Below are 19,903 nucleotides of genomic sequence, written 5' to 3' on the forward strand. Positions count from 1 at the left end.
ATGGCGAGCGAGCTGAACACCAGCAGCGAGTCTGCGCAGCGAGTAGCGAGTAGCGAGTAGCGACTGACCGTGGTGGGTGGGGTGCGCGGTGTACATGAGCTCGGTGTCGCGCGCGCGCAGGCCGGCGCGGTCGACGTAGATGGCGAGCGAGCTGAACACCAGCAGCGAGTCTGCGCAGCGAGTAGCGAGTAGCGAGTAGCGACTGACCGTGGTGGGTGGGGTGCGCGGTGTACATGAGCTCGGTGTCGCGCGCGCGCAGGCCGGCGCGGTCGACGTAGATGGCGAGCGAGCTGAACACCAGCAGCGAGTCTGCGCAGCGAGTAGCGAGTAGCGAGTAGCGAGTAGCGACTGACCGTGGTGGGTGGGGTGCGCGGTGTACATGAGCTCGGTGTCGCGCGCGCGCAGGCCGGCGCGGTCGACGTAGATGGCGAGCGAGCTGAACACCAGCAGCGAGTCTGCGCAGCGAGTAGCGAGTAGCGAGTAGCGAGTAGCGACTGACCGTGGTGGGTGGGGTGCGCGGTGTACATGAGCTCGGTGTCGCGCGCGCGCAGGCCGGCGCGGTCGACGTAGATGGCGAGCGAGCTGAACACCAGCAGCGAGTCTGCGCAGCGAGTAGCGAGTAGCGAGTAGCGAGTAGCGACTGACCGTGGTGGGTGGGGTGCGCGGTGTACATGAGCTCGGTGTCGCGCGCGCGCAGGCCGGCGCGGTCGACGTAGATGGCGAGCGAGCTGAACACCAGCAGCGAGTCTGCGCAGCGAGTAGCGAGTAGCGAGTAGCGAGTAGCGACTGACCGTGGTGGGTGGGGTGCGCGGTGTACATGAGCTCGGTGTCGCGCGCGCGCAGGCCGGCGCGGTCGACGTAGATGGCGAGCGAGCTGAACACCAGCAGCGAGTCTGCGCAGCGAGTAGCGAGTAGCGAGTAGCGACTGACCGTGGTGGGTGGGGTGCGCGGTGTACATGAGCTCGGTGTCGCGCGCGCGCAGGCCGGCGCGGTCGACGTAGATGGCGAGCGAGCTGAACACCAGCAGCGAGTCTGCGCAGCGAGTAGCGAGTAGCGAGTAGCGAGTAGCGACTGACCGTGGTGGGTGGGGTGCGCGGTGTACATGAGCTCGGTGTCGCGCGCGCGCAGGCCGGCGCGGTCGACGTAGATGGCGAGCGAGCTGAACACCAGCAGCGAGTCTGCGCAGCGAGTAGCGAGTAGCGAGTAGCGACTGACCGTGGTGGGTGGGGTGCGCGGTGTACATGAGCTCGGTGTCGCGCGCGCGCAGGCCGGCGCGGTCGACGTAGATGGCGAGCGAGCTGAACACCAGCAGCGAGTCTGCGCAGCGAGTAGCGAGTAGCGAGTAGCGAGTAGCGACTGACCGTGGTGGGTGGGGTGCGCGGTGTACATGAGCTCGGTGTCGCGCGCGCGCAGGCCGGCGCGGTCGACGTAGATGGCGAGCGAGCTGAACACCAGCAGCGAGTCTGCGCAGCGAGTAGCGAGTAGCGAGTAGCGACTGACCGTGGTGGGTGGGGTGCGCGGTGTACATGAGCTCGGTGTCGCGCGCGCGCAGGCCGGCGCGGTCGACGTAGATGGCGAGCGAGCTGAACACCAGCAGCGAGTCTGCGCAGCGAGTAGCGAGTAGCGAGTAGCGACTGACCGTGGTGGGTGGGGTGCGCGGTGTACATGAGCTCGGTGTCGCGCGCGCGCAGGCCGGCGCGGTCGACGTAGATGGCGAGCGAGCTGAACACCAGCAGCGAGTCTGCGCAGCGAGTAGCGAGTAGCGAGTAGCGAGTAGCGACTGACCGTGGTGGGTGGGGTGCGCGGTGTACATGAGCTCGGTGTCGCGCGCGCGCAGGCCGGCGCGGTCGACGTAGATGGCGAGCGAGCTGAACACCAGCAGCGAGTCTGCGCAGCGAGTAGCGAGTAGCGAGTAGCGAGTAGCGACTGACCGTGGTGGGTGGGGTGCGCGGTGTACATGAGCTCGGTGTCGCGCGCGCGCAGGCCGGCGCGGTCGACGTAGATGGCGAGCGAGCTGAACACCAGCAGCGAGTCTGCGCAGCGAGTAGCGAGTAGCGAGTAGCGACTGACCGTGGTGGGTGGGGTGCGCGGTGTACATGAGCTCGGTGTCGCGCGCGCGCAGGCCGGCGCGGTCGACGTAGATGGCGAGCGAGCTGAACACCAGCAGCGAGTCTGCGCAGCGAGTAGCGAGTAGCGAGTAGCGAGTAGCGACTGACCGTGGTGGGTGGGGTGCGCGGTGTACATGAGCTCGGTGTCGCGCGCGCGCAGGCCGGCGCGGTCGACGTAGATGGCGAGCGAGCTGAACACCAGCAGCGAGTCTGCGCAGCGAGTAGCGAGTAGCGAGTAGCGAGTAGCGACTGACCGTGGTGGGTGGGGTGCGCGGTGTACATGAGCTCGGTGTCGCGCGCGCGCAGGCCGGCGCGGTCGACGTAGATGGCGAGCGAGCTGAACACCAGCAGCGAGTCTGCGCAGCGAGTAGCGAGTAGCGAGTAGCGACTGACCGTGGTGGGTGGGGTGCGCGGTGTACATGAGCTCGGTGTCGCGCGCGCGCAGGCCGGCGCGGTCGACGTAGATGGCGAGCGAGCTGAACACCAGCAGCGAGTCTGCGCAGCGAGTAGCGAGTAGCGAGTAGCGAGTAGCGACTGACCGTGGTGGGTGGGGTGCGCGGTGTACATGAGCTCGGTGTCGCGCGCGCGCAGGCCGGCGCGGTCGACGTAGATGGCGAGCGAGCTGAACACCAGCAGCGAGTCTGCGCAGCGAGTAGCGAGTAGCGAGTAGCGACTGACCGTGGTGGGTGGGGTGCGCGGTGTACATGAGCTCGGTGTCGCGCGCGCGCAGGCCGGCGCGGTCGACGTAGATGGCGAGCGAGCTGAACACCAGCAGCGAGTCTGCGCAGCGAGTAGCGAGTAGCGAGTAGCGAGTAGCGACTGACCGTGGTGGGTGGGGTGCGCGGTGTACATGAGCTCGGTGTCGCGCGCGCGCAGGCCGGCGCGGTCGACGTAGATGGCGAGCGAGCTGAACACCAGCAGCGAGTCTGCGCAGCGAGTAGCGAGTAGCGAGTAGCGACTGACCGTGGTGGGTGGGGTGCGCGGTGTACATGAGCTCGGTGTCGCGCGCGCGCAGGCCGGCGCGGTCGACGTAGATGGCGAGCGAGCTGAACACCAGCAGCGAGTCTGCGCAGCGAGTAGCGAGTAGCGAGTAGCGAGTAGCGACTGACCGTGGTGGGTGGGGTGCGCGGTGTACATGAGCTCGGTGTCGCGCGCGCGCAGGCCGGCGCGGTCGACGTAGATGGCGAGCGAGCTGAACACCAGCAGCGAGTCTGCGCAGCGCGGCACGCCCGCCACCGCCAGCGGCCGCGCGCCCGAGTGCGCCAGGAACACGCTCACTTGGTTCTCGGGGTGCACCACCGCTGCAAATGTTATATGCCCGTTTTCTACATAAACTGTGTCCAATATTAGTACATTACTGCAGCGGCCAACAACTGAGGCATTGATGGACGAACGTGCAAATGTGGGCCGAGGCGTAGCCGAGGCACACGTACGTGAGTCCATCAATGTCTAGTTGTGACCAAGGCTTGTATAGTACTTTTCTCAAACAATGCGCGGAAATCAAAAACACAATTTTACTTTTTAAGTTCAATGACGAATAACGAATAATAATAATTTTTCACGTGCCATAATGTTCCTTTTTTTTTTTTTCAATAAACAGCTTTCTATTTGCAAGCCAGTTAGAAATTTAAATAAAACCTTTTATTAGTTACCTCCTTGGTAGCCATGTTTCGAAGTAAAAGGTCGTTCCATTTTTAAATAACCGAACAGATATGAGTTTACATAGTAATTTATCTGGCCGCGACACGACAGATATGGATTTTCATACAACTTGCCGGCCGCTGCCCGCATGTATCTGGCCAGTACGGCAATTTTGATTTATCTCGAAAAAAAAATTGTTAAAATTATGCTTACATTTCCAAGCATGTTTGAGAAAATAATGTAGTAATTTAAAATTTGTCATTGACAAATAATTGACATATCAAACATTCTCTATTATTATTATATTTAAAAATAATTTGACGATGAAATTTCAAATTCATTTTTGAACCATTAAAAACTTATTGTTACTTGCTTTATGCTTTTAAAAATATATATCAAACTGTTTATAATTACTCCTCTGTATCCAAAAATTGCCTGGAAGAGATCGCTTCTAGCGATAAGGTCGCCCATTGTTTTCTCACTGTGATTATTTGTTATAATTGTTTGTATCTATAATAAGTTTACTATTGTAATCTTTTGAAGGAAACAATAAAGAGTATCTATCTTTATAATCTCTGACAACAGAGGATTTCTTTATAAAAATAGTAGTAGCAAGATACTATATTACACTAGGACAATGATACTGAAGTATGACTGTGGCAGTATCACAAGAGACGGCACTCACAGACGGCGGGCTGGTCGCTGCCGGGGCGGCGCGGGTCGGGCAGGCAGTGCGCCGCGAAGCCGCCGCGGTAGCCGAGCAGCAGGCGGCCGCGCGTCAGCTGCACGCAGTGCACGGCGCCCGGCGCCCGCAGCTCTGCGATGCGGCAGCGGCGGGCCGCCGTCCGCGTTATTTCGTACACGTTCACTACGTACGAGTTCTGACGACAATTCATAACAAATATTCTATACTAATACAACAACAGCCTGTATACAAAGGCAACTAAAGATCACTCTATATACAAAGGAATCTTATGGTCACCTGTATACAAAGGCAATTTAAGGTCAATCTATATACAAAGGCAACTTATGATTACTCTGTATACAAAGGCAACTTAAAATCAACCTATATACAAAGGCAATTTAAGGTCACCTGTATACAAAGGCAACTTATGGTTACTTTGTATACAAAGACATCTTAAGGTCACTCTGTATACAAAGACAACTTATGATTACTTTGTATATAAAATCAACCTATGGTCACTCTGTATACAAAGGCAGCTTATAGTCACTCTGTATACAAAGGCAGCTTATGGTCACTCTGTATACAAAGGCAACTTAAGGTCACTCTGTATACAAAGGCAACTTATGGTCACTCTGTATACAAAGACAACCTATGATCAACCTGTATATAAAATCAATTTATGGTCACTCTGTATACAAAGGCAGCTTATGGTCACTCTGTATACAAAGACAACTTATGATCACTCTGTATATAAAATCAACCTATGGTCACTCTGTATACAAAGGCAACTTATGGTTACTTTGTATACAAAGACATCTTAAGGTCACTCTATATACAAAGACAACTTATGATCACTTTGTATATAAAATCAACCTATGGTCACTCTGTATACAAAGGCAGCTCATGGTCACTCTGTATACAAAGGCAACTTAAGGTCACTCTGTATACAAAGGCAACTTAAGGTCACTCTGTATACAAAGACAACTTATGATCACTCTGTATATAAAATCAACGTATAGTCAACCTGTATATAAAAATAACTTATAATTATTCTGTATAAAAAAAAGACGTGTGGCAGTCGGGGACTGCCGCGGTAAAGCTATTGTATAGCATTTTTTATCAACTTATGCAATTTTATAATTATTTATTTATTTTATTTATGCAGTATTTTAACTATATGGGTGTGTGTTTATGTGTATAAAAGAGGGCTACTTTTAAAATCGCTCATTTCAAAATCCAAAATTTAGGTTATGTATTTTTATAGCAGTATTATATATAAATTCAAAAACAAAAACACTGCATTTGTGATAATAAATAAAATGTATTTATATAGAGTACTCACTCATTTTATTTCACTGTTTTTTCATTACTTTCTTCATTAATAAATGCACTTTGTTTATTCATATTTAACACTTTATACACAAATTTTATGCGTACAGCTATTCACTGTTGGACATAGATGATAGATACCTATATACATTCTCACAACAGCTGCTTACGTATTCGTCCAATTCCGGAGCAGCTCGCAAAAAGCACGCTGTCTCACCTAGCATTGTATCTAATAAAAGAGATAGAATCAGTTATGAGCAGTCAGCGGCTAGTCTACACGTATACGTCTACTCGCACGCACACAAACACCGTACCGAAGTCTGCCGAACTGAAACGACGTTAGACGATGCACGGCTTCCGTTCTCGCACCGCTCTGCCGCCGTAAGAGTGGGGGGTGTTAGGGTCCATTTCCGTTACGGAATTTTTACATTCGGTCTCCGCGCTCAAGGCCCGCGATAAAAGCTATACAATAGCTTAAAAATTAGTCTGATTTATGCAAAATCAATGGTGAACCTACCTATATACGAATATAGCTTATGGTCACCCTAACTATAAAGGCCTGTATATAAAGTATGTACCTGCCGCTTGCAGACGACAGCGAAACCCATGGTATTGCCCGTAAGTTCCCCGGTGGCGATGTCTACCGCACCTTTGGACTCCGCTAACTTGACGCACTCCACCTCGGAACATTCTAGAGCGCGGATGGGCACTAATCGCACGTGTCGTCCGCGACCAGCTATCACAACTGTGAACAGATACAACCGTTAATTAGAAACAAAAACTAGTTAAATCTAATTATTTTCACGAAACTAGTTTTAATAGCCTGAACATGTGAAAAATAGTAGTGATATAATTAACAGCATCTGAACAGATGGAATAACACAGCAACGTTTGGTATTTTGTTTTTATATATAATTTTTTTATTATTATTACAGAAACAGCAATGATAACGAAAAAATGTATTGTAACTATTTATGTCGGGTTTACTCATGTTTTAAATTCGGGGATACTTGGCTAGTTTCGTAATCATTGGGAGCCCTTATTCATGAGCTTGTATATATGTATTATGAATAAGAGATCCTATTAATTTTGAAACTAGTCGGGTATTTCCGCATTTAAAACATGAGTAAATTGGACATTAATAATTATAATACAGCATAATTCACGATTTTTAACAATTTCTTTTCGTCTTAGTTATTAATTGGTGGTAATTTATTATTATTAAATATAAAACTTTTTAAAGATCTAAATATTTATTTAGGGAGAAAGGGATCGTTAGTAATGGAGACTGAGAATCCTATTGCTAGCAACATACACAAATCTCATTGCGGTTCCCCTTGGAAACTATTATGGTTAATTCCTGATGAATTCATCATGATGGGCTAACTGGCCTGTTTTCATTCTCATCTATCATCCTTCACTGGTGCTTCGCCAGCGTATCCCGTTAGCGCAAGTGGAGTTACCGTTTCATTTTCACCCATCAAAAAAAAAAATATAAAAGTAAAATTGTACCGGTCTTTCAATAGCAACAACTTTAATACTATTTCTAAAACTCTTAATATAGATTTATTTTCGAAAAATATAATATCAGTGAGAGACCAACTGAGTAGGCAATTTTTAATTCATAGTCAGTTTGAATAGCTATTGTATGGACAAGGCCATATTTTAATCAAATTCTTGCAAATAATTTAACATAATTTTTTTTTTGTTTTCGTTCCTCTTGTTTGTTTGAATTTTTTTTTTTTATTGTTAACTCCTATTTTTGTTGCTTTGTATCTATATAGTTTCTAGTTGTGAGAAGCTATTGGTGGTTTATTTAGTGCTCGTAGTGTAGCGATTAACTACATGGGAGAGTTAAAGGTAACACTAGGCGTCATGTCGTATAGGGAGATAAAGGATATGGCCTGGGATAGAGGTGGCTGGAACCACCGACAAGTGCAAGTGGTGCGAGGTGTCGTGTGAGTGTGGTGTGGGTGTGTACGTACCGAGCAGGTGCTCGGCGGCGACGTAGCGCAGCGCGTGCACGGGCGCGAGGTGGCGGCGCGGCGTGAGGCTGGCGCGCTGCAGGTCGAGCAGCGCCAGCCCCGCGTCGCCGGCCACCACGACGCGCGCGCGCTCCAGCACGGCCGCCGCCGCCGCGCCGCGCAGCGCCGCCGCCGCCGCGCCGCCCTCCGCCACCACGCACGCGCTGTACACCTGCCGAGCGTCGCGTCCATACACACACACACACACACACACACACAATCTTAATATTTTTACACGCTGTTTACAATCAAAATATGCAAATAAATAGCCGAGATTTTATTTTTTATTTTTTTTTTAATTATCAGCTTTGTTAGTACGAAAAATGTGATCATTCAATTTTTTTTTAAATTTTATCGAGTAAAACAAAGAAACGGCTGAATGGATTAAATAGAAACTTTGTGGAAGTTTCGTGGGTATCTTGAACTGTAAGAGGCACACTTAACATTAGGGGTATCCTCAATATTTTCGATTTAGCCCTTTACTTTGCAAAAAACCACCAAAAGCCCTATTTTTGTTGCATTTTCAAAAACATGTCAAGAATGAAGAAAAAAATTTTTCAAAAAATAAAGGCTTATTCTTGTAGAAAATTTATTCAAGTTTCCAAAACCCATCTTCATCTTTCTATGCAATCATTAGTTACAAAAATATTGTTAATCAAAAACAAAATTATCCTTTTCCATTCAAAGTCCGATATCTCCGCGAAAAATGATGGTATCGAGGATTTAAAAAAAGGAATTTGAAGCTGAATAAACAAGTCCATAGAGTGATTATATAAAAACAAAAATTTAAAGACCATAGACGTAAAAAAAAATCAAAATTTTTTTTTAACTTTTTGGTCTGTGGTTTTTTCAAAATTATATATATATATCTATAATTATATTATAGATACAATACTATACATTTTAGATCCAAAAACTAGACACTTAGAGCTACAATTTGTATTTTTAAAAATGTTTCTACGATGATTTTTCTCTAAGTTACAGCCTATAACTCATTTAAAAATTTTAATTTTTTTTCGATCCTTTCATTTTTTTTTTATTAGTGTATTATATTATTTTGCGACTTTTGAACACGGGCATAATTGCATTTAAATAATTAATTAATAATAAACATCATATAAATAAATATAATAATAGTAATTTTTAATTATAACTATTTTTTATTCCCTGTATTATATCACACAATCACTCTAGTGAGTCGTATTTTGTAAGAAAATTTATATACCACATAAATTCAAAATCCTTTTCTAATAAAATAAATTGAGTAGTAGAGATTTTTTTTATACAACTTAGAATAGCAAACAAGCTGACGGCCCACCTGATGGAAAGTGATAACCTTCGCCTATAGACATCAGCAGTACCATGGACATAACAGAGTACTGTTTCGCCCATGATACCCCCCATGCATTGCCATTCCTGAGGACTCAGGTGTTATTCCTCTGTACCCTGTAAATTCACGCCATATCCCACCCTTCAAACCAAAACACAGCCATGGACACACAATTGCTTCACGGTAGAAACACGAATGAGACAGAGGTACCCAAGCAATCGACTTTTGTACAAAGTCTCGCTCTGGTGAAACAGCATATATCTATACAGCATTAAGCCCGCCATTTATACTTGACATGTTTTTGTAATGTGACCAGTAAAGAGTCGATAAATAAATATCTTACATATTTGTCTGGCAGATTATTCCTTTTGAGTATTCTATGCAGCTCGCTGAGGGCCACCACCCATTTTGTTTTCTCCGACTCCGATTCCGCCAGCATCAACGTGTGTGAACGCTTGCCGCCTTCCAATTGAGATGTTGATATCTGAATATTAATACAGAATTCGATTAAAAATATATTAACAAGAATATAAACCAAAATATAAAATAAATTAATCATAGTACGCATACAAATATATATTTTACACTACCGGCCCGTCCCGACTTCGTACGGATGGACATTTTTACAACATTTTAAAAAGTGGTTATTGTGACATAACGATAATAGTTGGACATATAGTATCGCTAAATTTTTTATAGTTATTGATATTTCATTGTAAAATTTCAAATAGATTGCGCGGCTTCAAAACTAAGAATCGTTAATTATATGGATGGTTGTGGTACATTTCCAGTGGGAAAATAATCTGCCATCTCATTCAGACTATTTATCTGAATCAGTTGTTTTCGTTTAGGCCAACCTGGCCATTTTCCACCCTGTAAATGTATATACTCACCCTAAATATGCACGGTATATCCCTTTTATTGGCGTGTATGACGTCAGACTCCTTGACTGACGTCACACTGAACTCGGGGTCACGCATGTCCAGTACTTGACTTACGCAAACCGATGGTAAAGCATTCCTGTACACAAGAACATACAGTTAAAAAGATCCTTTTAAGGGAGTATTCTAACAGTTAGACTAGTGGCGTAACCGGATGCATGTATGAGGGTAATTATAAAAATGAATGAGGCAAGAGATAGTAAGCTGGCAAGCAAACATAGCCTCGGAGATAATGCAACTATTAGAGAAATATTTTTTGATTGGTTTAGTAATTCCAGAAATTCCTTCGATTAATCAAAGGTTTGTTTCTAATCCGGCTCGAAGGACCAAAAAAATAGAACTATATTAATCACTATTTTTAACCATGTATTACACGTCAATAATGTCATATGTGTTAACTAATAAATTCTCACCTATCTTGTGATATATCGTACAAAAACAGTTTAAAGTCGCACACGACTACAAACTGTCTCATCCAACCTTTCTTCACACCTCCGGGTTTTGGTACCTAAAAACAGAAAAGATTAAATTTGTTTAAACTCAATAGTTTAAACAAATTATTCAATAGTTTAAACAAAAAACAACAGTAAATACTGTAGAGTTGTTGAATAAGAATGTATAAAAAAAAGATATTTTTCTGAGAGAGAGAGAGAGATTATATGGATATTAATTATTGTAATAATAATAATTTTTTTGCATATATAAAAATTTATCGATTGTGCAATTATGCAATTGTAAAAAACTATTTAAGAACTCAACATAGATGTAATTTGACTATGTATTGATTGAATGAGGCTGCACGTTTTGCTATAAAAATAAATACGTTCATATATTTATTCTATATAGATTAGAAAGAAATATTAGTCGATTATTACACTTGTAGTAAAATTGTTACGATGGGTGCATCTTAATCTATATCATCGCAGTGTTATTACTAGAACGGTCGCTATATATATATATATATATATATATATATATATCGAATTAGCGATGACGAGGTCCTGCTTAGGGTTAAAGAAAAAAGACAAATTATTAGAACTATTGAGGACAGAAGGGGAAAAATGATGAGACACTTGATACGACACGACGAACTTATGAACATTATAATAGAAGGTAAGATAGAAAGAAGGAGGGGAAGAGAGATACCGAGGCATAGTTACATCAGGCAGATCAAGGAAGGAGTTGGTGTCGTGTCGTATCATGAGGTGAAGAGACTCGCTGAAAATCGTAGTGAGTGGCAAGAGCTCCACCGACAATAGTGCAGCTCTTAAATAGAATATATATGTATATATAAGGTAATGTAATGTAAGGTATGCGAGGAGGATTACTTAGTAGATACTGTGAAGAAGGTGCGGAGGTACCTTGACGTAGCCCTCGTAGGCGGTGCCCTGCCCGCGCGCGGGGTCGATGCCCAGCGGGCGGCGCTCGCGCTCGGCCGGCAGCGGGCAGCGCGGCGCCACGCGCGCGCAGCAGCGCGTGTGCACGCACAGCCCGCACGTCTCGCACACCACGCCCTGCCGCGTCAGCCCGATCTGCGCCCGCCACACCGCCGCTACTCTCAGTGCGATCCAATTCAAACACTCCTACTTTCTTTTAAGTCGGTTGAAAACCCACTTTCAAACAATTGAACATTTCTTTTCACACAGAAATAATTGTATGGTATCGTATTGTTGTATGGTATCCGTTGTACAAGCGGTAGAACACGCGGTGTGAGGCAAAATCTCTCCTAAGATTAAGTCGTATCGGGTTCGATACTGCTTGCAAGTCTGGGATCATCGACAATTTTTATACTTCGTCGTTGCACTGAATCGATATTATTGATTTATTTCTACCAAATCGATCAGATAGTGACGACAAATTATAACGACTATTTTTATATTATTTATATATATTATACTATTATTATATTATTTATTGAGCTATTTGTACATTATCAAAATTCCCTTTATAACTAAGAAATAAATATTTTGATTTATTGCAACGACTCCATTTTTCTTTTACATCACAAGTATGTACTTGTAACTTATAAAGTGCTAGAGTTATTGGTATCCTCTATGAGTTATTAGACTGGAATGCAAAGGTAACCAGTAGAATGTATTTATTATTATCAATTCAGCCGTTAACCGTCCACTGCTGAACATAGGCCTCCGGGGGGGAAAGGGATTGTTAGTAATGGAGACTGAGAATCCTAATTACTAGCAATATGCCCAACCAGGTCGACCTCCTCGCGGTTCCCCCTGGAAACTATCATGGTTAATTTTTAATGAATTTATTATGATGGGCTAACTGGCCTGTTTTCATTCTCATCTATCACCCTTCACAGGTGCTCCGCCAGCGTATCCCGTTAGCGCAGGCGGGGTTACCATATCATTTTCATCCATCAAAAAAAAACATAGGCCTGCCCCATTAGTGGAGTTTCATCAGTAATTACCACACATAACAGTCGGATTGGCAACCGCAATTAGGCTTTGGTGATGTTTTTAGAGGGACGTTGCTGCCCATTCCTCGACCATTATGTTCCTTTAGTCGCCTGTTACGACACTCACAGGAAAAGAAGGGGTGGCCCAATCAATGCCGGGACCACATGATAATATATAAGCGTATTAGCTAGCGTAGTACCTATGTAAAAGCACATACCATAAGCGAAGTACAGTGGTTGCATTTGGTCGGACTGCTGAACGTTCTCACGAGGAATTGGTGAAGCTTCTGTTTGCCCGGCACGGCAGGACCTATTGATGGATCCTGTGGAATGTAAAATACAAATAATAATATTTATTAAACCTATTTTTTTATAGAATTTAAAATGACAAACAAGCTGACGGCCCACCTGATGGAAAGTGGTAACCGTCGCCTATAGACATGAGCAGTACCATGGACATAACAGAGTATACTGTTTCGCCCATGATATCCTATGATATCCATGATAATTTTTTTTTATTTTCATTCTTTTATCTCTTTTGCTGTGTATTATGTGTATATATTGTAATTTGTATGCTGTAAGTAATGTAAATAAATTATCTATCTATCTATTCATATCCGAGTGAGTAAGTATTGTATCACTCACTGTAGACATTTCGCTGGGCGAACTCTTGCTGGAGGCCGGAGAGGCAGCTCTCCCCTCCAACTCGTCTTGCGACTCTACCGACCCGCTTAAAGCCGCCGACTGCTGCGACCCGTACATCATCTGCAAACATATATACGAATACATTGACGAATGAATTAAACTTTATTATTATATAGATAAAACACATTAATTTACAATTTTAAAATAAGAAAAATTACACATTGCCAATTGCCAATGTGAACAACACTCGTCATTTTTTTAATACACATGCTGAGAATTGCTACGACGCTGGTATTGTGTTATTTATTTATTTATACGATCGCCAACATAGGATACAGCAAAACATTTCAATACAAAACACTAGTGGATTACACCTAAATGTTCTTATATTTAGAGGTAACCACAGCATTTTTTGTGTTTAACATAAAAAATATTAAAATAGAATCAAATTATTAAACTATTATATGTTATTAAATGAATAAAAATATTAATAATTTTCATTAATTTGATGACACCTAACATTTCAAATCACTTCTATTAAATTTAAATTAATTTAAAAATAAAACAAATAATAAAACTAATATATCACAATGATTGTTAAGATTTGTAATTTTTAATTGTCATTGTAAACAAACATAGCCAGTTGGGGTCACTAATATAGAAATGGCTATTTTAATAAATATATATATTGTAGTTACAATATGTATGTACTGGCCCAACAATAGATATACGAAGAACTCGAACGAAATAAATATATACATTTGACGGGTATGGGCTATATAGAAATATTTATAACCTTTCTTTAGCCCTCAATATCGAGGAACTTAATATACAGGTTATAAGGGGCAATTTGGCAAAAACTATAACAGTGAATTCAGACCATTATTCTGAATATAAAAAATCTGAAAATCCAATAGATATACTTTTCAATATTTTAAATTTCAATATTTTTTTCTGATTTTTTTTTCATTTAAAATTATGTAAACTACGACATTGTCATAATATAAAGAAATATTAATATTTTAGAATGAAATACTATGAAATACCGAAACAAACAATAATGCAATAATTTTACTAAAATCCTACCGCGAAACGCGGAATCAGCCAAGGTCAACGTCATAAGCGTACGAAAACTACCTACGACGAAGCGCTATTGAGCCCGCATTGTAGTAAAATTTCGAATACATTGCGCGGCGTCAAAACTAAGAATCGTTAATTATATGGCTGGTTGTGGTGCATTCCCGGTGAGAAAATAATCTGCCATCTGATTCAGACCATTCATCTGAATCAGCTGTTTTCGTTTTGGCCAACCTGTCCCCTTCCACCCTGTATAAATATCAGGGCGATACTGATCTTACATCTGTCCAAGAGACAGCTTGACTTATTACATTTTAAAAGACGAGATGTTTACTGTTACTTAATAAATTAATTATTTAATAAAATAAATTAAGTATAAGTTTTATCTAAACGGAAACGTCGAAATCGCAAGATATGATTTGTTACTAATGAATGCAAATGTGTTGAAAGATTAAAAGAAAATGTTAAAAGTTAACACAGAAAAGCAAATTAAAAAGCGTAAATAAAAATAAAATTAAAACAAACCTTAGCATTGCAACAATACTGCGCATTTCTGTAACGATACTGCGGCGACATCTGTGCGGGAAACAGAAAATTTCGCAAAAAAAAAAGAAACAAAAGCAAAATGACGTACTGTTATTTTACATAGCGAAGAAATACATCAATTAATTTATATCACGTTTATACTTTCTAAATTACCTAACAGGTATTAGTCAATATTATTTTTCTTTATTTGAAATCTGATAAGTCACTGCATGAAATGTGGTAGCGAACTATCTCAAACGTAAATAATTAAAAATTTTGCCACAGAAATAAGAAAGCAACTTCAATTGTGACAAAACCAGTTATTTAGACCTTTAAATTAAACTACTGAACAGATTTTTGTAAAATTTATCAATATTTACAAATTTACAATCTGTAAGTATTTCCTTTCAGATAAAAAAAAGATTTTTTTCAAATCGGCTTACAACTGACGGAGTTATGAGGTAGCAATCATAAAAAAAATATACAACCGAATTGAGAACCTCCTCTTTTGGAAGTCGGTTTAAAATACACTGGACTTTACAGAGTAAATTATTATCTCCATCTCACTCGTGTTTCTGCCAACGTATATATATATATATATATATGTTTGTAAGGCTGTTTCAATTTGAATAATGAAATGTAACAGTGAAATTAATAAATATAGGGGCATTAATCCATAAAGGATTGTTGGGGATCTAACATGCCCTCTTATCAGGTTGACCTCCATGTGGATTATCTTGGAAACTATCGTGGTTAATTCTTGAATTCATCACGATTGGCCAACTGACCTGCTTTCATCTTCATCTATCATCTCTTACTGGTGCTCTTCGTCAGACTCCTGTGACATTTTTAGTACTGTACATGCCCGTAGGGGACGGTTTCTTTTATTGGATAATAATGGGATTATAGCGCAACCTACGCTAACAGTAAACAATAGCGGGGCACCAGTGAAGGATGATAGGTGAGGATGAAGCAAGTCAGTTAGCCCATCATGATGAATTCAACAATAAATCAATCGTGACGGTTTCCAGGAGGATCTGGATAGAGGTCGACCTAACAGGACACATAACCAACAATAGGGCCTAATTATTAACAGCCCCCCCCCCTCCCGTAGACGACGGCTACTATTTATAGTAAGGTGGACTGTAATTTCAAGTTATATAAAAAAAAAATTACAGTTTCTTTTGACACAAAACCAAAATATAAAAACAAAAATTAATTGATGTATTCTTACACTAATTTGTTACATGAAATAAATGTCCTATTACCATGATTAGTGACATTAAAAATTTAAACCTTCACACCACTTACGCGTACAGCAACATTTAAAACTGAACACAACCGTTTAATTCACAAAAGAATCTGACACATTTTGTACGTAGAAAAATTATAAGTCTCTATACAAGTTAGTGAACAAATATCAGAATACTTTTTTTTTTAAATTTATTTCAAGTAAATAGTTACACAGACAATAAATATTCTTAGTGCCAACTGCTTTACACTTTGTCTGCAGTTAAAATGCTTAATTAAATAATTTTTTTATGCAACTTAGAATGGCAAACAAGCTGACGGCCCACTGATAGAAAGTGGTAACCGTCACCTATAAACATGAGAAGTACCATGGACATAACAGAGTATACTGTTTTGCCCATGATACCCCCCATGCGTTGCCATTCCTGAGGACTCAAGTGTTATAGGCGTGTATATATATACATATATTAGGTATTTAGAGCAAGACGGAAGCTGTCATTTGAACCTAAAATACCTTTTGTTCGTTGTTGATCGACGGCACGTTGTCGTAGTGTCGTTCCGTCGGCGCTTCTTTGAGGAACTGGTCGAGATAACTCATCTGCGACGACGGCCGATCCAAGACTGAAATTAGATATGTGATTTTAAAGATAACCATTTGAAATTTGATTTTAAACTAAAATATTTTTAGCATTCCGTACGAAATTGTGGACGTTATATACTACCAAATTACTTCACAAAATTACAAATATAAATACATTAGAAAAAAAGACAAAATTTGATTCGGATGTTACGTAAATACTAACGGAATAAAAAAAACTCATTTCCTTTATTATATTTGGTATACTTATCTATATTTTTAATACAGTATAGAAATAATGAATAAATTACGAATTAATTACAAGTACACGTACGGAACACTAACATGAAAAAATAAATATAATTCATAACAGGTATAAATACAACAGTTCAGAGCATTCAACACTGAACAATTTACAAACGACTGCCCAAATTTTTCATACACGAGAGACCGATCGCAACAAATTTGTCATAAGTGACTCTAAATACAGGCCAATCGCAACAAATTTGTCATAAATGACTGAGAATAGAGGCCAATCGCAACAAATTTGTTGTAAGTGACTGAGAATAGAGGCCAATCGCAACAAATTTGTCATGACTGAAAATAGAGGCCAATCGCAACAAATTTGTCATAAATGACTGAGAATAGAGACCAATCGCAACAAATTTGTTATAAACGTCTGAGAATAGAGGATTGGTCTCTACAACAACAAATTTGTCATAAATGACTGAGAATAGAGGCCAAATGCAACAAATTTTTCATATGCGACTCTGTTTAAAGACCAATCACAATTTTGATAAACGTTACAGTGTTGAATGCATCTAAGTAAAACGGGGTGACAACCCATTACCCAACCTCAACCGAAACCACATCACAAAACAATGTACAAAAGGTGGGTACAATTAATATAAGAACATAATAGACAGGTGCAAAAGGGCTACAATTATATATTGAATAATTGAAGAAAATTCAATAATATACATATAGACGCATATAAAAAAAAATACTTATTCTCTCTCAACAAAATCACCCACCCTTTTAAGTGAAAGTGCAACATGAAAGTGTCCCTGTCAGGGTAGACAAAAAATTTAATATACACTTTCCTATCAATTAATGTCGAAGCCATAATCATTTAATCACAAATTATAAAACACTCATAATAGTCTATTTTATATCTTAGCCTTATGGTTCCAGAATGGAATAGGCAACCCCTTTCTTTCCCGTAGGTGTCTTAAGAGGCGACTAAGGGAAATTAAATGTCGAGGGATGGACAGCAGCGTCGCCTCTTAAATTGTAACCAAAGCCAAACTACGGTTGCCAACCCGCCAACTACTGATAAACCCGCCCAAGAGGGAAGTCTATATTCTGTTGTGGACAGTTAACGGCTAATATCACAGTGATAATAAATAGTCTATTGAGTACAATGGTTTTAGAATAAAAAAAAAATATTAAACATATATAAACAGTTAAATTTTGATACTATTTATTAACATAGTTTAAAGATTACAATAAAATATTTAAATTGAATCGATTGTCAATCTTGAGATTTGTCTATTTCACTTTTGCAACTGTCTATTGCACAAAGCAATATTTTAGTCAAGAAAATCTGGGACTTACATGCAATGGACGCTTACAAGTGACTATACTAACTAAGCCCTTATTTCACGAGCCAACATTATCACAACATACTTTATAAACCTATAACTACTGTTTTCTTACTCTTGCTGGCAGCTAATAGAAAAATACCCTTTTTTTTATTAAAAATAATGTTGCATTTCTTAAATAGAACACAGTAGAATCTCAATTATCCGAACATCGATTATCCGAATATTCGATTATCCGGACTTATTTGTCACGTCTCTAATTAGCAATTTAGAAATAGCATTATGTATTAAGTAATGGAATATCTTTATATCTCATAATTTTTATCTAAATGACATCATGTAAAACACTTTACATAAAAAAAAAAAATATAAAAAAAAATATTGTTTTGACTCTGAAATCGATTATCCGGATTTTCGATTAAACGGAATATCCCTAGTTTTATTTAATTTGGATAATCAAAATTCTACTAAGTATATTGTTTTATTAATTATGAATTCTCACAATTAACAATAAATTCATAGCTAATAAAACTTATTTAACAACAAAATCATCGCAATCATAACTGGCCATATAAAAAAAAGTAAAAGGAAGCGTAGAATAAAGGGGGAAAAAAAACAAAACGCTGCGTTAATGTTGCGACTCGCTGTACTAGTATTACAGTACAATGGTACGTAGGGTTTACAATAAAACTGATTAGTCAACCTATGTGCGTATACAAACAAGTGTTAAAGAAAACCATGTCGCTCAGCGCATAATGTGGCGTTATGAATGGACATTTCCATACTTTTTTTTTGTCTACTATTTATTTGTTCCATTTATTTTTTCTTTTTCACTGTCACATCCATACCACCCCAAACAAGCTCAAGCAGAAGCGAAGCGATTTACAGAAAAAAAAGAAACGCTCTTGAAAATATTAAATCGCCAAATTGCCAGCGACCATCACTGTTTTGGAGTATGTTTTAACATTGATTAGTTACAATTTATAATAACAATAAAAAAAAAAACACTGTTGGGAACAGATATCTTCTCGTAAAAGAAAGATATTAGAAAAAAGTTATACTATCTTAAGTAATAAATTAAGAAAATATATCAAACCATAAAAACAATGGAAAACCACCTAAAATATTCTATTTTGTTAGTAAAACATTATAAAAATACAATATCTCGTTACATATAGATGTTCCATACCCGCAAAACAGTGATACCGCAATGTCATAAAAAGTCCAATTTTTCCTTGACACTTGCTCGTATTTACAATAAAATTTCAATTATCAACGGAAAATGTGTTATACTAAGAACGCAGCACATAAATGGGTAATTAAATTCATGAAAACTTACACCTCTTTGATATTGTAACATTGTCTTCTGTAATCTGTAATATTTCATAATTATGGAACAATTTTCTATGAAGTGAATGTTACTTACAAGTATTATTAGATGCCTCTGACCATCTTGGGAGCTAAGTCTCACAATCAGAGTTCCCAATATAGGTTTAACACAAATTTATTTTACTAGCTGTTATTACATTAGCTATAAATCCATGTATAATTATGTATATTGAACACATTAAAAGATTGAATATACAATGGCGGACTTATCCCATAGAGGGATCTGTTACAGTCAACCTGTGAAAAGAAAACGATAAAATGTTCAAGGGTAAAAACCGTACACGTTTTATTATTATGTATGTAAATAATACAAATCTTCACAACTATTACGAAGTCGTCATTACGTTATATATATTGC

The 19,903-nt window shown here is 40.4% G+C and overlaps 1 protein-coding gene across 1 annotated transcript in view; it reads right to left on the reverse strand.

The window, feature by feature from the left end:
- The window catches only part of LOC113513261 (serine/threonine-protein kinase MRCK beta), a 71,932-nt gene that overhangs the window by 16,729 nt on the left and 35,300 nt on the right, over nt 1-19,903 (reverse strand). Inside the window, exons 26-37 of the mRNA XM_052891975.1 lie at nt 16,490-16,596; nt 14,725-14,775; nt 13,123-13,242; nt 12,696-12,800; nt 11,420-11,590; nt 10,472-10,566; nt 10,011-10,137; nt 9,461-9,601; nt 7,749-7,959; nt 6,342-6,508; nt 4,435-4,630; nt 3,218-3,409 (exon numbers count right to left, since the gene is read on the reverse strand). Coding sequence (XP_052747935.1) covers nt 3,218-3,409; nt 4,435-4,630; nt 6,342-6,508; nt 7,749-7,959; nt 9,461-9,601; nt 10,011-10,137; nt 10,472-10,566; nt 11,420-11,590; nt 12,696-12,800; nt 13,123-13,242; nt 14,725-14,775; nt 16,490-16,596 — 1,683 coding nt within the window. The remainder of the gene's footprint in view (nt 1-3,217; nt 3,410-4,434; nt 4,631-6,341; nt 6,509-7,748; nt 7,960-9,460; nt 9,602-10,010; nt 10,138-10,471; nt 10,567-11,419; nt 11,591-12,695; nt 12,801-13,122; nt 13,243-14,724; nt 14,776-16,489; nt 16,597-19,903) is intronic.

Source organism: Galleria mellonella, unplaced genomic scaffold, assembly GCF_026898425.1.
Source record: "Galleria mellonella isolate WM207_F2 unplaced genomic scaffold, CSIRO_AGI_GalMel_v1 utg146, whole genome shotgun sequence".
In the NCBI taxonomy this organism is placed as follows: domain Eukaryota; kingdom Metazoa; phylum Arthropoda; class Insecta; order Lepidoptera; family Pyralidae; genus Galleria; species Galleria mellonella.